The following is a 17520-nucleotide window of genomic DNA, read 5'->3' on the forward strand; positions in this document are numbered from 1 at the left end:
CGGTGCTCTGGCTACTGCTGCTGGCATGAGCGTTGTTTGCGCACAAGCATTCCTGCTGAGCAGCTGCTGTGTGCATACAACACACCGTGGTGCATGCAGTGGTCTGGGTAGAGTGGACAATGAACGTCAAGCTAAATTTATGTGATCCTTTCTTTGGTTGCTGACAAATGCCGATGGTCTCATCTTGTGCACCATTGAGGTGTAATGCCCGGTACACTGCTGGCATGCTTCTCATGATGCTTGCATCCTGAGATTCTTCCAGTGCAATGCTATACCTTGCTATCACTTTCGAGGTGCCTTTGGGTAAAGCTGAAACTTTTTTACCCCTGTGAACATTGTCAAAGAGGTTGCATATTTCCTACCTCTATTGTTTTTCAACAGGGTATGCAGGTGTCTACTGCGAGCAGCATGTCGGTGAGTGCCAGCTGGGCCTGTGCCACCATGGTGGTGTCTGCACTGAAGGCCCTGTTGGGCCGCTCTGCAACTGCCAGAACACAGGTGGGTGAATGTACTAAAGGCAGCATCCTTTTTTTCCCCCTTTTATAGGTCTAGCTCTTGTGCTCAAGGTAAATATGGACATCCCAAGCTCAAAACTGCAATATCTGTCGTGAAATTTGATGTGATTCTGCTAAGGTTCAGCTACTACTTCAAATACTGTTTGCATTACAAGCAGTATTTATACTTTTTTGCACTTGAAGTATTGGACGCCACAACTGACCGCGCTCCTAGTGCCCACAGCAGGCACCCACAAATTAAAAACAAAAGTGTATAAAGATACGAATATTGATCCTGAACCTCCCCAAAAAAGTCAGTTTCGCCAGAAAGGCAGAGCATTGATGGCGATAGCGAAGAGACAACTACACGAAGTAAGGTTCGTTGTTATATCGGTGTCACGCGTGCTCAGGCAAATATTAACAGATCTCACTCGATAACCACGAACTCGCAGTCACAACGCGAGCGAGCGCTTCGCACCATGTCTCGGAAACTTGAGATTACGCGACCGCCAACAGTAGACGCACGGAGACACCAAAATGCACGGGAAGGCACCAACCATTTTGCCACCGGCCTTTGCACTTGCCGCGGAGAGATTACCTCCAAGATACGGCGCGTGGCCCATGCACACTAGGAGTAGAAGGCACATAGGTATGCGTTCCTGCTCCCCCTAGCGCCACCCCCCTCCCGGCGTGCGCTTCATCACGTTACCACACGTTCACTTGCACAGAAGGAATCATCAGCTCTCGTGTTTCTCCGAGTAGTTTATTTACCAACTCGACAAATGGCGCCGCGGTGTTTTCTGCCTACCCCGTCCTGGCGCACGTGCTTTGTCACCGGTTTTGCCGCTCGAACATTTGATGTAGAAGAGCACTTGAAATAACTTTTGCCTCGGCTGACATAGTTTCTTGCTACACTTACTAGTCATACAGGCTTGAAATGACTGAAAACTTTGTTCAATCAAAACCGTGTCCAGAAGTTACTTCGTTAAATCGCGAAGAAAAATACATGGTTTTCAATGCAATTAAGATCGGGAAACAAGAATAGTTTGTTAAATTGAGGTTCGTTATATCAATGTTTGACTGTAGTTCCTTTTCGAATACAAATAGTTAGTGTGTAATATTCGATTCATATTCAAAACTTAGAATATTCGCCTATCCCTAATCTCTACGCTTCCTCACTTCCTGTTTGTCACTGTGAATCACAAACTTGCCCTAGCCTGCTCACTTGTACAAAACACATGAACTTTTCAGTTCTATTTCGAAAAAGGAGGGGACAATTTAGAAAAAAGAGGGGAGAGAAATCTCTATGGTAATGACCCAACCCCTGAAAAGTGGTTGTGAATTAATTGTCACAAGAGCAAAACATGCCATTACCAGACCTGACTGGTCATGCTTGTGGCGACATGCTGTGTACTTGCGCTAATTCAAGGCCATCTGTTGCGCATGTATTGGGCCATCATCCCAGGAATTTATGTAATAAAATTTTTTAAAATTGAAGTAGCATCATTCAGCACACTTCATCAACTCTGGGTCCATGCATATCTTGTTGGTTTGCATCTCCTGCATCGGCTACTTCATATTCACACTTTCTTAATGTCTGAGCTGTAAGCTTATGGGTTCTTCAGTAAGCATTGCGTGTTTTATTGATATGTGTGCATACACGCGCGCATCCAGGCTTCCGTGGTCCACTGTGTGACGAGGACGTCGACGAATGTGCGGAGGATGGCAAGAACATCTGCCTAAATGGCGGCAGCTGTTTCAACCAGCCAGGAGGCTTTGAGTGCGTCTGCCCACCTGGATTTGGGGGGCCACACTGCGAGCAGGCTGTGGGCCCCTGCAAGGACAGCTCTCCCTGCATGCACAATGGCACTTGCCAGGAGGTCGACGGGGGCCTTAGTGGCAATACAAACTTCACCTGCCACTGCAGTGGTGTCCACTCAGGGCGCCACTGTGAGCTGCCTCGAGCATCTTGCACGCACTGGAGTTGCACCCTTGGCACCCAGTGCAGGGCACAGCTTTGGTGTGGCTGCTTGCCTGGATATCGAGAGGGTAAGAGCCGAGATGGGCAGGTTTCCACCAATCTGCAGATTTTCCTTTTTGTTTTTTGTTTCATCTTGTTATGCGGCATCTAATTAGAGCAGGGTTGGAGTGCATACGGCAGGCATTGCCAAATCGTGACTGGGAGCTTGCCACTGTCGTTGAAAAGAAAAGTGTACAATCATTGCATTCTACCGGTGCTAACATATGGGGCAGAAACTTGGAGGTTAACAAAGAAGCTCGAGAACAAGTTAAGAACCGCACAAAGAGCTATGGAACGAACAATCTTAGGAGTAACGTTAAGAGACAGGAAGAGAGCAGTGTGGATCAGAGAACAAACGGGGGTAGACGATATTCTAGTTGACATTAAGCGGAAGAAATGGAGCTGGGCAGGCCATGTAATGCGTAGGATGGATAACCGGTGGACCATTAGGGTTACAGAATGGATACCAAGAGAAGGGAAGCGCAGTCGAGGATGGCAGAAAGTCAGGTGGGATGATGAGGTTAGGAAATTCTCAGGCGCAAGTTGGAATACGCTAGCGCAAGACAGGGGTAATTGGAGATCGCAGGGAGAGGCCTTCGTCCTGCAGTGGACATAAATATAGGCTGATGATGATGATGAATTAGAGCAGTGACCAACCGCATTTAGAGTAAACAAGCTTTCACTGCCGCATGCTGTGTGAGCCTCCATTTGTGCTACTACGCATACACACGGTCATGAAAATAGCAATTTATTGCCCAAATAATGTTACAATTACAGTGGAATCTCGATTATATGAATCTCACGGGGTCACGAAAAATATTCATATTAGCCGAAATTCGTATCATCGAAACACAATTAAAACTAGCTAAATTAAAGAGTCAGAGGTGAACCTACTCGTAAAAAGCATTTACAGTATAGACCACTTATAACGCAACCATTTATAGTGCAGAACTGGCTACAACGCGGCCTTTTCCGACTCCCATTTGCCCTCCCATAGAACTCCATGTATACGCATACCGCTTACATTGCAGCCGTGTGAGACGAAATACCGGTTATAATGCCGCTTCCGCAGGAAAATCTCGCCGACAAGGGCGGTAGCGAGCACACTTCTCAACAAGGTGCACCCACCTATGGGAGAGCAGATCAACGAGGGCAATGCAAAGGAGGAGCATGAGACGTGGAGCAACAGTCCAAGGGCGATAAAATCGTCGCCGCGCACCGTATGTGCGAGTGAAAGCGCGCGGGGCACGAGCGCCTTCGTGGAGAGCGAACGCACAGCGTAGAGCAAACGCGACTGCCGTCGCGCAAAAGGCCATGGGGTATAAGAGGGAGGGAGGGGGGGCAACGCTGTGCTGCGGCGCCGAATGCGTATCTTGCAACCCGGCACAAGCGGAACTGGCGCCGCGAATCTGCCACGCGAAAAGGAGCAAAGCGGGAAGGGAGGGAGGGAGGAGGAAGGGAGGGAGGGGGGCGGCGGCTTCTACTCTGCCAACAAATGCGTTCGCGCCTGTGCCGGCTGTCGGTGTGTCGCACGCACCGTATCTTGAAAGCGATCTCCACACGGCTCTGACCTTTGTATGCGCTGTGCTTACGCCGCTCAGTTTCCATTGAAGCGATAGAGGCCGTGCTTCCCCACGCCTGTTTGGGGAAAAGCACAAAAGCAACAAAAGCGCCACCGCTTCAAACTCTTCGCGCCCAGTCGCGGCCTCCGCGCTGTCCGGCGCATGGAGATGATTCTGGAAAGGGTGAAAAGTTGGGTTAAGTGCAGCGCGATAACTCTCTCTCAATAGAGGACACCTCAACCGCGTTGCACAAGGGGGATGGGGGTTGAGAGTTAGAAGAGAGGAGAGACAGATCGCAAGCGCAGGAGCAGCGGGCACGCAATTTAGACCCGGTCAGTAAGGCTGGTGTCATCAGCGAAGCTCAGTAGCGCACGGAAGAGCTTTGCGTGACTTGACAGGCAGTCCGAGGGATGCAGGATTTCCTCTGTGGTCGAACAGGGCAGGCCATGGGCGCGGTAGATGCGGGCGAGGGTGGCGCGCGCCGTTGAGAAGGCAGGGCACTCGCAGAGTAGGTGCTGCAGTGTTTCGGAAGCGCCACAGTCTTGGCAGAGTCCGCGCCTCCGCACCAAAAGAGAAAGGGAGACAGCGCGTAACTGCGCGCTGTTCTCTTTCGCGGCCGTCGGTGGGGCGGCGTTTATTCGTATCAACCGACGCGGGTCGAAAAATCGATTTGTAGCAACCGTTCTCTAGCACGTTGCAAAGTAATGGGGCTCGGCTGGGACCACAGAAAAACTTGTATCATCCGAAAATTCGTATTAGTCGTGATCGTATCATCGAGATTCCACTGTAAATGGTTGGGTTCAACGTCCTGAAGGTGCACAATGGGTTACGAGAGATACCGTAGTGGAGGGCTCCGTGTCACTTTCGACCACCTGGGGTTCTAGGGACACCAAAGAGAAACACTAAATGAGTTTAGACAGTTACAGTATTCTTTCAAAAGTATGTTTTTGGTAATTTTGCGGTAAGAGGCTGAATACTTCAAGAGAAAATATAGGCCAAGCTTCGACGAATTTCGCCCTGAAACCCCGGCTCCAGCATGTCGATGTGACATCACTGATTTCAAACTGTTTTCTCGTACTTGGGCTGTTGTGGTGCTGTAAAAGTTAAATTTGGCAAGTTCAGTCTCTGGCTCCTTTAGAATGTGGTGTGGTTCATTTTTACCAGTGAAACATAATGTGGACTCGAGCAGGTGTCGTCAAAATTCATGACGTCACTATGAGCTGGTGTGGGAACTCCTGGTTGCCACCCATCCTTCATTTTTGCGCCTTTCTGACTTGCCAATCCTCTTCTCACAGTGGCTTTTTTTTTTCGGTATTGTAGAAGGATAATCTTTTTGGTGACTTTTGGTGTCGCCAGTGGCAAATGAAAATTTAATTTCTAAAACTAAGGTCATGGCGTTCACGAGAGCACATAACCCGGAATTGAGCTACTACACAATTCAGGGAATCCCTGTTGACAAAGTATCCACATTAAAATATCTCAGAGTTCAATTATCCTCTGATTTATTTTGGAATGAGCGCATTAATACCATAACCAGGAAGGCATCCAAAACACTCGGCTTCAGTAAACGAAACCTATACTTGGTGAACTCTGCTACTAAATTATTAGCGTACACTACGCTTGTGCGTTCAAAGGTAAAATATGCATCCATTATTTGAAATCCGCATCAAACATATCTGATCGATCATTTCGAAGTACAGTGTAGACCGCTTATAACGTAAGTCGCCGGAGTCGTGAATATCTGCACTATAAGCGGTACCGCACTATAACCAAAACAACGATTTTCAAGCCCTGCACGTATTCAAAACATGTAGACCAAGCAGCCGCGCGTATCCGAGAATCGAAGCGCGTGACTGGGAGTTTTGTATCCGTTTAAATTTACGAACGTTGAAAGGTTAATGTCCAAGTACCCACGATCTTCGCATGAAGCAAAGTAATATTGAAAAAAAAAATGTCTCAGTTTCGCCCGAAAGGCGAAGCATAAATTGCCATAGCACATTAGTAGAGAGCTATAAGGAGTAGGGATATTAGTTTTATCGGCTGCATAAACTTGACACATTCGCTTACTAACTGAATTAACAAGCGTGGTGTCAACGCGCACAAGCAAACGTGAATAGACTCGATGACCGTAGACAGCCACTGTCAAAACGCGGGCGTGGGGAAACGCGGCCGCCGCAGCTAGCGAAGAGCGAAGGTTCGTGCGGTCTATCGCTTCAACGGAAACTGAGCGGCGTAAGCACAGCGCAAAGGTCAGAGCCGTGTGGAAATCGCTTTCAAGATACGGTGCGCGCGACAACACCGACAGCCGGCACAGGCGCAAACGCATTTGTTGGCCGAGTAAAAGCTGACCCCCCCCCCCTGCCCCCCTCCCTCCCGTGCTGCCTTCCCGCTTTGCTCCTTTCGCGTGGGAGATTGAGTGGCCAGGTCCCCTTGCCCCGGTGCTGTGTGCTGCGGCACAGCGTCGCCCCCCCTCCTCCCCTCCCTCCCATACCCCCACGGCCTTTCGCGCGATGGAAGTCGCGTTTGCTCTCCGCTGTGTGTTCGCTCTTCGTGAAGGCGTGCGTCCCCCGCGCGCTTTCACTCGCACATACGGCGCGCGGCGACGATTTTATCACTCTTGGACTCATGCTCCACGTCTCGTGCTCCTCCTCCGCATCGCCCTCGTTAGTCTCCTCTCCCATCGGTGGGGGCACCTCGTTGAGAAGCGTGCTCGCTACCGCCCTTGTGGGCGCGATTTTCCCGCGGAAGCTGCATTATAACTGGTATTTCGGCTCACACGGCTGCACTGTAAGCGGTATGCGTATACATGGAGTGCTATGGGAAAATTAACAGGAGTCTGAAAAGACCGTACTATATCCGGTCTTGCACTATAAGCGGTTACGCTATAAGTGGTCTATACTGTAGTATAAAATAAATCAGCAAGATTTATTGCAAAGAAATACTTGTGCAACTACAGTGTTACAGATATCAAGGCATCACTTTCATTGCCCTCTCTTTAAAAGCGCCGACTAATAACGTTGTTATCGCATTTTCACGTGCTGTATTATAGTAAATCTCTGTTCCGAGAATCTCACATCAATGCAGCTCATAGTATTTTTCAGCGTTTTGATCACGCATATAAAGTGCAACCCTTTTTTGCTCCCACTAATCTGTATCACCCTTGCACTGCAAACATGGGAAGAATCGAGTACCCTTGCTATTGTCCCTATTCCTGCAGTATTCACAATTCAGCAAATCACAATTTTGACACTCCTGTCGCTGGTCACTTGTGCTGATCTTTTTCTATTGCTGCTGTACTTGTTTTACATTCAAGTGAAGTCTGAGCACGAATGAATACATTTTATAACCTGCCTTGGTGGCACGAGTATTTGTACGGGGATTTTCAAAGTTTCAAAATGTAGTCGTAATTTATTTAATTATTTTTATTTCTTTATTCATACTGCAGCACATTGGGGCTATAGCAGCAGTGGGTGTACAAAAACTGACAGCGGTGTATAGACAGGAACACAAAAATAAACAAAAATGTAGAAAAGAAAGAAAAAAAAACTATACATCAGCTATAGCATTTAAAGACTGAGAGAGAGGTAATAACTTTACTTCAGCAGGCAACAAATTCTAATGTTCAATCATGCGGGGGGAAAAACCTGTTTTTGAAAGTGTGTGTGGATAGAATGATTAGAATAATAATTAAAGGCAGGCACATACTTAGACATTTCTTAATAAACTGCACATTACTTTTGTGGATAAAACAGCTTGGTATAATATACATATTTTCAGACCCCAGCATACCCCTAAGTCGAGGGTTATAATGGCCTGTTGATAAATGTGTTAAAGTTGCATAATTTTATTCCGAGGCACTGCAGACTGCATTGGAAGAAATTCAAGGGGGTAGAATGCTTGTTCGTGCATTTTCTAGTGAGTGCTTGTAATATAGTGGAACCTCGTTGATACGATTCTGCATAATACGTTTTTCGGTATTACATTTATTTTTATTTTCCTGATAATACGATTTGGTTAGATAATACATTGGATGATAGATTTTCGGATGATACGCTTCGCTTTCCGGTTCCCGTGAAGATCGTATCAATGAGATTTCACTGTACAGTGAAATTAAGATTGATGGTTAATTCGAACTGCTATGTTGGTCCCAGCAAAGTCCTATGCATTTGAATAGAGAAAAACTCTAGCAAACTTGAACTCCAAAAACCGTGCAACGGTTTTTTCGAACAAAATTTCTCACCCCCATGGATCGCTTTTCGCACAAACCCGAGCCAAAGGCGAAGGCTCAATGCGTTGCTAGTTACCGTAACGTTGTGTGCCGTAAAAATGATGAGGAAAGACGTGTGGGAAGCCGAGACCAAACCGGAGCAAGCAGGCACATGTTGTGGCGTGCTGATAGAGGAAAGATAAGGCTTTTTCAATGCGAGCCCTGTAACGTTTTGGTTTTGTGTGCTATACCGCACAACTGATTGGGTGCTATAAAGGGGCTCTCCTTAGTTTGAGCGCTGTTTTATTCCAATAAATTTCTGGTTCCCTTGGAGTTCGAATTAACGAGATTCTACTGTATAATGTAATAAAATTTTTATTTAAGTATAGTTGCATATGATTAACTGTGTCACTGACTCAAAGCACAAACAATTTAATTATTGGCTGCAGCCATTACGAGAAAGGAAAAATTACAATTTTTTTTGCCATTGCCCATGGAACGTGGCACGCCGAACAATCCCATCAAACATGGTATTGTCACCAGTAAAGTGGTCATATGTAACAGTGCTCTGCAGAGTAAAGTGAAGTGGAGCCACACTGGGTAAGCTGAGGGCGCCATTCATCCACAGCTTAATGTTCATTATTTCTTTTCCTTGCCACTGCTGAACAGAAGTGGCAAAAACAAGTTGGGTACGCATATGGGTACACAATTGTGTGGCTGAACAGGACAGGTAACAATTTAACAAACTGCCTAGTGAAACACGTGAATTAATCTGTCGGCAGATCCTGCCACGGGCCAGTGCGTGCGGCCATCCAACTGCTCGTCGCCTTCGAATCCGTGCTTGCATGGAGGCACATGCTACGACTCCGGCCAGTCTCCATCACTGCAGACAGGAGGGCGGGCTTCATACCAGTGCTTCTGTGCAGCTGGTTTCCATGGAATTCACTGTGAGGTTGCCATCACCACTGAACCCTGCGATATCAACCCTTGCCAGAATGGAGCCACGTAAGACCATTACTGGATACTTTTACGATTATGTTTGTTTTTTACTCAATGGTTGGAAGGCATTGTTCGGTGATTTTAAGCCACAAAGTGAAGTATGTATGTATTCGGTGTTTTTTCATTATAATGTTAAATGGTTCCTACTTTAGTTTTTCAAGTTTGGTGTACTGAATAATGTGCTGAGATTTCATGGCATTTCGTAGCATGGCGTTTTCATTTACACTTACTGTGGTGAAAGACTGATTTTTCAGACTCAGTGGAGACTATAAAGTCTTAAAAAAAAAAGAATTTCACTGACAAAACGGTTATTGCACAAAAAGCTTGTTAGTATAGTAGACATTTGCTTAGTCTTGTGCCTCAGTGGAGGGATATGTGCATGAGATTTTGGGAGTCATTTGCATCGCGCTTGCCTGATGCACATTTTGCATGAGTTGCACATCCTTATAATGCCAGAAAGTGTGATGATGCATGCAACCTGGACTGCGCATTGCCTACAGCATCAGTCATGTTGCACTTATTCCTTCTAAATATTTCTGGCCACAGTGAACTATCGCTGCTCCATTTGGCAAATGCATCAGCAGACTTGGTAAGGAGTACGGTAAAGTTTCAATAATTCGACTCCAGTTAGTTAGATTTTTCATTAATTCGATTTTTAAGATCCTGGCGGGCACCCATAAATTTCTATGAGCCAAGACTTTTGTTAATTTGATCATGAAATTGGCCCTTGCTGGATAACTTGAACTAGACTGATCAAGACGCATGTGCCCAACCCTAGTGGTGAGCCCAATGGCTGCAGTGTCATTTTTGCAGCGCCGGGGTATAATGAATGCGTTGAAGACATGCTATCTGCCATTGGAAACACTAATTTTTGGCCTGCTCTTGGCAGAGTTTCAAGGGAGAAGGGCAGCTCACAATGAATGTCTACTGTATTTATTGGATTCTAACACACACCTTTTTCCCATGAAAATAGGTCTGTAAATTGCCTGCAGGTTACATTTGTATACAAACTGAAACCACATTGGTTGGGCTGGCAACAGCTTACATCAGAGCAAGGGCCATTGCCACTGTCGTCACAAAATGGAGACACATTTTCACATAGATTGGTGATTACGACACACTACTTTCATTGTGAAAGGGTATTCGAAAGAGAAAGTACTTTAAAGTGCTTAGCTAGTAACAATGCAGCAGTGTTGCAGGTTTTCAGCGTGTTGGAGGGTTGTGTCACGTGCCGAAAGGTGTGTCACCATCCTGTTAACGATGGTTGTGGAGTTCAAGAAATGCTAAATATAAAACGCAGTGGACCACATGGAGGACAATACCTATGTTGTGGCGTATGGAGATAAAGAGCTGTCGGAATTGGAGTGACGATGATGGACATTGAGTGTAAATGAAAATTTCTATTCTCTGATGTTAAACTCTGCTGGTTTCATCTTCGTCCGATTGCCAGAATTAGAGGCATGCTCCATTTTTCTCGTTTTAAATTTGTGTGCACATTAGATTTGGCTATGCAATGTTAAACTTTGAACCCATAAAAACTGCGTGCAAATTAGACTTGCTAGTGTGTCAATACAGTTAACTCTTTCCCTACCCTGGGGAAAATAGGTGTTTTTTGTATGTTACGGCAGATGTTTTTTTCTGAAGGAACTACTGGACTCAATATTTAATGTAATGCGTAAACAGAAAGCAAAATGAATGCACTTGCATAACAGTTTTATTAACGAGATGTATGTCATAAAAAAGATATAAATTGTTAAAATCAAGATTTTGTGATAAAATTGAACAAAGTTTGTAAAGACGCGCTTGGGTATCTACTAAGAAAAAAATGTTATGAAAATTATGAGATATACAAAATAAATTGCCGTCTATTAGGCACTATCTTTGAAAAAGTCAAAATTTTTCATTGAAAAGGTATTCCACTACAAAAATTTAACTGTGTTCGGATGTTTTTTTGCCTCTTATTTAGTTTGACCCACTGGATTATTAGATCACCCGTGAAGGTCGACTAAACTGAAGTCAACTTAATTAACGGGAATTGATGATAGAGGGAAGTCACAGGCTTCTTACTTGATTGAATCAAGTCAGGTCAACTTGAGCTTTTTTTTTTTTTTCTCGCGGTGATTTGGTAGTAGAGTCGCCACCATTTATTTTTTCACACAGGTGCCAACATGTTTTCTCACTCTTGACTGATGCAGGTGTCGCTCGGACCAGTGGGGGGCTGTGTGCCTCTGTCTGCCTGGGTATTCGGGCGATCTGTGCGAGCTGAAGGATGACCTGTGCGTTAGCAGCCCCTGCCTCAACGGAGGAACCTGCATTGGCCTGGTCAGTGTGGTGACTGTGCTTCCTGCTGGCAATGCGTGAATATCGGACATTGAAATTGAATATGTGACATGAACAAGTGGGAAATGTGAAGCAAAGAATGCTGTGTGCTTAACAGTGCCAGTACTAAAGGACTACTATGTGAGAGGGTGGTTTATTATAAGGAAAAATAAACTGAAAGGTCGGCCTGATACAGTATGTTAAAGTTAGGGTTCCATGTTCTTGGTATGTACCAATAAATACTATGCCTCTTTCAGTTGAATTCGAACGAAGTTCCAATTCATACAACTTCATTCAATGTTGATTCAGATCCCACTATAATTTGTTGAACGTTATACTAGTGGGGATTCGAATCAGTTCCTTGACAACCTTTGATGCAGCTGCTTCTTGCCTCCTCTGTAAGCATTTAAAGATATTTTTGAAATAGCTTGACATTTGCCCTACCTACATGCTCAGAAGGGCCAACAAAGTATTGGTATGCAATTTATTTTCTCAGCCATTTTGAGAAGAGCATGTTATTAGCACCAAGTCTTGTGATGTCGCCAGTCATCCGTAACATTGTGGTAAAATCCCAAGTTTGAGATGAGCTTGCAAGTGCATAATTCTGGAGTAATGTGAAAAAAAACATGACAATGTTGTCTTCGGAGCACACTGTTCCTCACAGGATGGCTAAGCCTCGTCAGTGATCACCTCAAGTACGACATTTGAGAGCGTCCCTTAATGTATGAAATTCGACAATAGGGGCAGGGGCCTTTGTCAAGCTGCTAGAACAGCGGCTTTTTGCCCTTGTCCTGGCATTTGTATTTTTCTTTTGTAAAGAATGAATGCTGAAATAAAGGAATGGAATGGAAAACGTCCTGCTCAGTTGTTTGCACTTCTGCTGATCTTTTATTTGCACATTTCTCTCCAGAGCATGCTCGAGGTAACATAGAACATTGCATTATTCACTGGCATAATCAGTGCTGTAAGGGAAAATGTTCAAGCCTTCCTCGAATAGTTATGCCAAGTTTGAGCTGCTCTTGGCCAAAAACTGCAGAAAAGTGGAACTTCGATTTTGGCTTCATCCTGCCTAATTTCTTGGTTACATAGGCCCTGTCATATATATGTTTTGTTTGTAATTAGTAAATTGCGTCAATAAGTTCATATGTTAGAGAGGTTACTTATGTTGCATTTCAACATGAAATTAAATGCAGTTTGGGGAAATTAGATTTTTTCTGCCGAACTCACTGATGTTACATTGTTACTGTTTGTTGGCACTTGTTATGGGAGTACAGTGCCTTTAGTGTTGTGGCCTCCTGACTCAAAGCAAGCAGCAGGCCTTGTCAGATCATGACCTCCAAGATCAGCAGTGCTACATTGTAAAACCACGGGTTTGTCGCAAGTGACCTGAATTGTGGAAGAATTGTGCAGCCCCTCCAGTTGCAACATCAAATAAATAAAACTCGCAGCATGAAATAAATGTTGAAAGCTTTCTAAAGGGTGGATTCAGTGTTTGCCTTCAGTGACCTTTTAGTATAATAAAGTATAATAACCACACATGTTACTTTATACACAAACACCTGCTTTCAGGTGAATGACTTTGTCTGCAAGTGTGAAAGTGGCTGGACAGGAAAGCAGTGTGACCGACAGCATGACCCCTGTCGTGGAGCCAATCCCTGTCTGCATGGTACCTGCCACACCCTTTTGGGTGGCCGCTTCCACTGCCAATGTCTGCCGGGATACTCGGGTGAGCTGTGCTTATTTGAGCACTAGTACAGTGCCAGCATCTAGGTAGTACTAAGCGAAGAGCAAGCTTACACAAATGCACAGCAGCCGTCGGACTTAAGCCAAACAGTGAAAATTCATCTATAACGGCTCAACTAATATAACAAACGTAGGGTGCATGGAGCAAACATACCGTATTTTCTCGCATATAACCCGCACCAAAAATTGAAAAAAAATTGCTTAAAATGTGGGGGTGCGGGTTATCTGCGAATATTCGGGAAGGGAGGGGGTGGGGGTCGGCTTCACGGTGATGCGTGGCCTGCCGTGCAGAGTCTTCATTGTCCGCATGCCTATCGACATCGACGTGTGTTAAGCCAATAAGAGGCCACCACCGGTTATAGACAGATCCACATTCATAGTATGGCCAGTGGTACAGTGGATGGCCAACAGTCTTTACGCCCTCACATCGACGGGACGCGTACGAAGGCCAGGTATTGAACTGCTGTGCCAGTGCATCGTAGATGCGTGGGGGGCGATCTTGGCCGATATGGTGCGCAAAAGCTTAAAAAAATGTGCCATAAACAACAGCTTAGATGGTTCCAAAGACGATTACGTCTTTCAAAGCGGCGATGAAGCCTCGGATGACAGCAGTAAATCGAACGACAGCACTGACAACGTTGTGGTGGTAATTTTGAAATAAATTTGTTTTGAAAATGAAATGATGACTGCGCAAAGTTGTAACTTCCTAGTCCTCATTTTTTCGGATAAGCTTGCGGGTTATACGCGAGGTTATTATTTTTTTTTTCGTGGAGTTCAAAGTTAGGGGGGTGGGTTATATGCAAGGGCGGGTTATACGCGCGAAAATGCGTTAGAATCCTTTGGAAGGAAAGCACATTCAAGTAACCCAAACCAGAAATCTCCACACCCTCCCCCGAGCTCTCTAGCTGAACCAGATACCTCAGCAGGCCGTGCTCCCTGTTTCTTTCCCCCTTCTTTCTGTCTACTCTGCTCGACTGCTCACTGCCACTTTGTCGTGGCCTCGTGTAGCGGCGGTGAGCTGGGAGCCTAGTCTTTTGGGTCTCGCATAGGATGCTGTCAATAATGCATAAATCTGGTTACAGCATATTAATTGCGACCTTGAGCAAGACGATCGGCGCTTTTGAGCAGGTGCAATCAGTCCATGCATTGCACCCGAATGAGGCGAGCATGCGAACCCACACCATTTCAGGGAGATCGCAGCTTGATAAAGACACCCGCTTCGTTTCAACGAGATAACGCAGCTTGACAAGGATGTTCGCTTCATGTTAACGACAGCACGCCACTCGTGGGCGTCAGCGGCTAAAGGCATGACAGTTGCGCTCTCCCGCAGTTCAGTTTTGGTTTTCAAAGTGAAATTGTCCGGAATTCATTACACTACAGAAATTAGTGGCATCAACTTTTATGTCTGGAACCTGTTATGAACTCCTCAGATGGCTAGTTCTAAATCGTCTATTACGATAAATTGTCTTAATTGGGTGCCAAGCACGCTGTCTTATCACAGTGCCAGTAATGTTGTTGCCTGTAAATACCGACATGTCTGGTGCCGAGACATTCGAAAGTGATCTAGAATACCATATTTACTCGCATAATGAACGCACCTTTTTTTCCCGAAAAATATGCGCAAAGTTCATTACGTGGACTAAAATTTTGAGCGACCTTTTTTTCTGCGGCCACCTCTAACAAAAAGTCAGTTTCGCCCGAAAGGCAAACCATCGATCGCCATAGCAAATGCGTAGACGGATACACGAAGTAAGAATAATAGATTTATCAGCCGTATAAACATGCGAACATTCGCTAACTATGTAAGTTAACAACCATGGTGTCAGCGCGCACAGGCAAACATGAACACATCACACTCGATGACCGCAGGCACTAGCTGTCAAAACGTTGGCGTGAGGAAGCGCTGCAGCAACAGCGAGCGAAGTGACATTCGTGGCATGTATCGCTTCAACGCAAACTGAGCGGCGAGAATGGAGCACGCACAAAGGTATAAGCAGCCGTAGCACCTAGACTCAGCCTCCGACGGAGATTGCTTTCAAGATAGGGTGCGTGCCGCCACGCAGTGCGCAGTTGCTGTGCCGCCCTCCTTTCTCCCCTCCCCCCGGCGCCATACGTGCGACGAAATTCGGCGCGTTTCCTCCCTGCTTTTCTCCCTCAACGCTAGAGATTGAGGTGTGATCGTCGGCGCTGACGACAAAAATGCACTGCAATGAGTGTCCATATATTTGCTATCGCAATAAACGTAAGCGACACACTGTACGATTTGGCGTCTGATAAGGCATCCGATACAATCATACCCGCGGAACGTCATATCAGACACTGAATTATACCGTGTCTCTCCTACTTCACGGCAGCAAGCTCAGGGTGTGTTCATTATGCAAGGAACAGAAAAAACAAACTTCTTGATTGGGAAAGGAGGGGGTGTGTTCATTACGCAAGTGCGTTCATTATGCAAGTAAATACAGTATTACTGGTGCCATATTGGAAAGCTTCCTGGTGTTCCATGCATGGCCAGCGTGCTTCTAATTTGTGATTTCGCTTGTCTTAAAGCTCTGCTTATCAAGAAGTTTTTTCTGGTTTTTACAGCTTTGAGTTAATGGAGTTCTACTGTTTAATTTTGCAGAAGCCTGTCAGAAATTTGTGTGTACTTTTTAATGTTTTCAATTGTTTAACCATTTGAGGGTCACCACGTTACACATGTACAGTGGCAGAAACAAGCCCCAAATGCTCACTGTCGCATCTGTTCGGTGGCGACTGAATATTTGAAAGAATGCTTCTTTTTGTATGTTTACGTGACACGTCTACACTTGCGATATTTTACTATCCAGCCCATGGTACATACGCTCAGGGTGTCTACCAACCGGGAAAACCGGGAAAACAGGGAATTCTCAGGGATTTTGAATATTCTGGAAAAACTCAGGGAAAACTCAGGGAATTTGTACCTCTATCAGGGAAAATTACTGTAGGGATGGGCGAATATAGGGTATTGTCGAATATTTCATTGAATAATTCTATGTTCGTTATTCGCTTCGATTCGAATTCATGGGTTCAATATTTTCGAATTATTCAGCGGTCCCGAATAGGCAGCCAAAAGCCGCGGACGGTCGGTGCACATCTCGGAGGCTATGCTTCACGTCATGGCTGACATACATCAACCATAAATCTCGAAGGCTATATGTTTTTGCATTAAAGAGCCTGAAATGTGCGACGCAGAAGAGCAGAAACGGCGCTAGCGCACAACCGAAACGAAGCGGCGGAGTCAGCATAGCCATAGTCAGCAGCGGAAATCGTACGTGAATGACAGCAACGACGGAACGCTTCGTGCCTATTTGTGCCTTTATTGCGTTTACCGCCGCGCATAACAACGCGTTGGCCGCGGGATTTCATAGTCGCCACCCATCATCGCGTCGATAGCTGCCGCGGTTTCTTTCGCAGCGGTTTCGTTTAGTTTCGTTTTGACTCAATACGCACGTCGGCCGCGTGCCTAAAGTGCTGCGTAGTGGCCATCCATGATTGCATAGATAGCGACCGCGATTTCGTCTGAAGTTGTTGCAGTGAACGGTAGTTTCGTTCTGACTCGGTGCGTGCGTCGGCCGGGTACGGTCACACTAGCGGCAAGTTGCCGTGCGTCAGCGCCTTGCCGCGAAGTCCACCGTGGCAATCGCGTCTCGCCGCGCGGCAGCGCGATATGATCTCGCGCGCTCTCGGAACGCGGATTCACCGTGAGCGAAAAGGGTGCGATCGGACAGCGCCCAGAAATCCCTCTATAGAACCGCGAGAGACGACAACCGGCAGCCTGAAGGCCGCGCACAGCGCTGCTTTTTAATTTTCATTACTTCGGGCCTTCTCAATAAAAGTTTTCCACCACCACCACGACAATCGTCGATTGATAACCCGGCGCGGCGCGGCGGAGGTCCGGTTGCCATTGGCTCCGTGACGTCACCCTCGTCGCTCTCGGCACCCTCGGCAAGCCGTAACACCCCCGATTCCTGCCGCTTTTGCCGCGCGCGTCATGATGCGTTGCCGCTCGCGGCATGAAGCGGGCGTTTTTGCCGCTATTCGTGGCCATTCCCTTAAGCACCGCAAAGTCGCCGTTCATAATCGTGTCGATAGCGGCCGCGGTTGCGACAAGCAGTTGTTTCGGTTTGACTCGGGGCAAAGCTGTCGAGGATGAAG

At 46.1% G+C, this 17520-nt stretch overlaps 1 protein-coding gene across 2 annotated transcripts in view; it reads left to right on the forward strand.

Moving 5' to 3' along the window:
• The window catches only part of LOC119437422 (protein crumbs), a 216164-nt gene that overhangs the window by 100776 nt on the left and 97868 nt on the right, over positions 1 to 17520 (forward strand). The window contains exons 6-10 of one of the 2 annotated variants that reach the window (XM_049660519.1): positions 382 to 498; positions 2169 to 2543; positions 9066 to 9288; positions 11478 to 11613; positions 13171 to 13327. In XM_049660519.1, coding sequence (XP_049516476.1) covers positions 382 to 498; positions 2169 to 2543; positions 9066 to 9288; positions 11478 to 11613; positions 13171 to 13327 — 1008 coding nt within the window. The remainder of the gene's footprint in view (positions 1 to 381; positions 499 to 2168; positions 2544 to 9065; positions 9289 to 11477; positions 11614 to 13170; positions 13328 to 17520) is intronic. The other variant, XM_037704451.2, reaches the window with a different exon arrangement.

The sequence above is a fragment of the Dermacentor silvarum genome, chromosome 1 (genome assembly GCF_013339745.2).
Source record: "Dermacentor silvarum isolate Dsil-2018 chromosome 1, BIME_Dsil_1.4, whole genome shotgun sequence".
NCBI lineage: Eukaryota > Metazoa > Arthropoda > Arachnida > Ixodida > Ixodidae > Dermacentor > Dermacentor silvarum.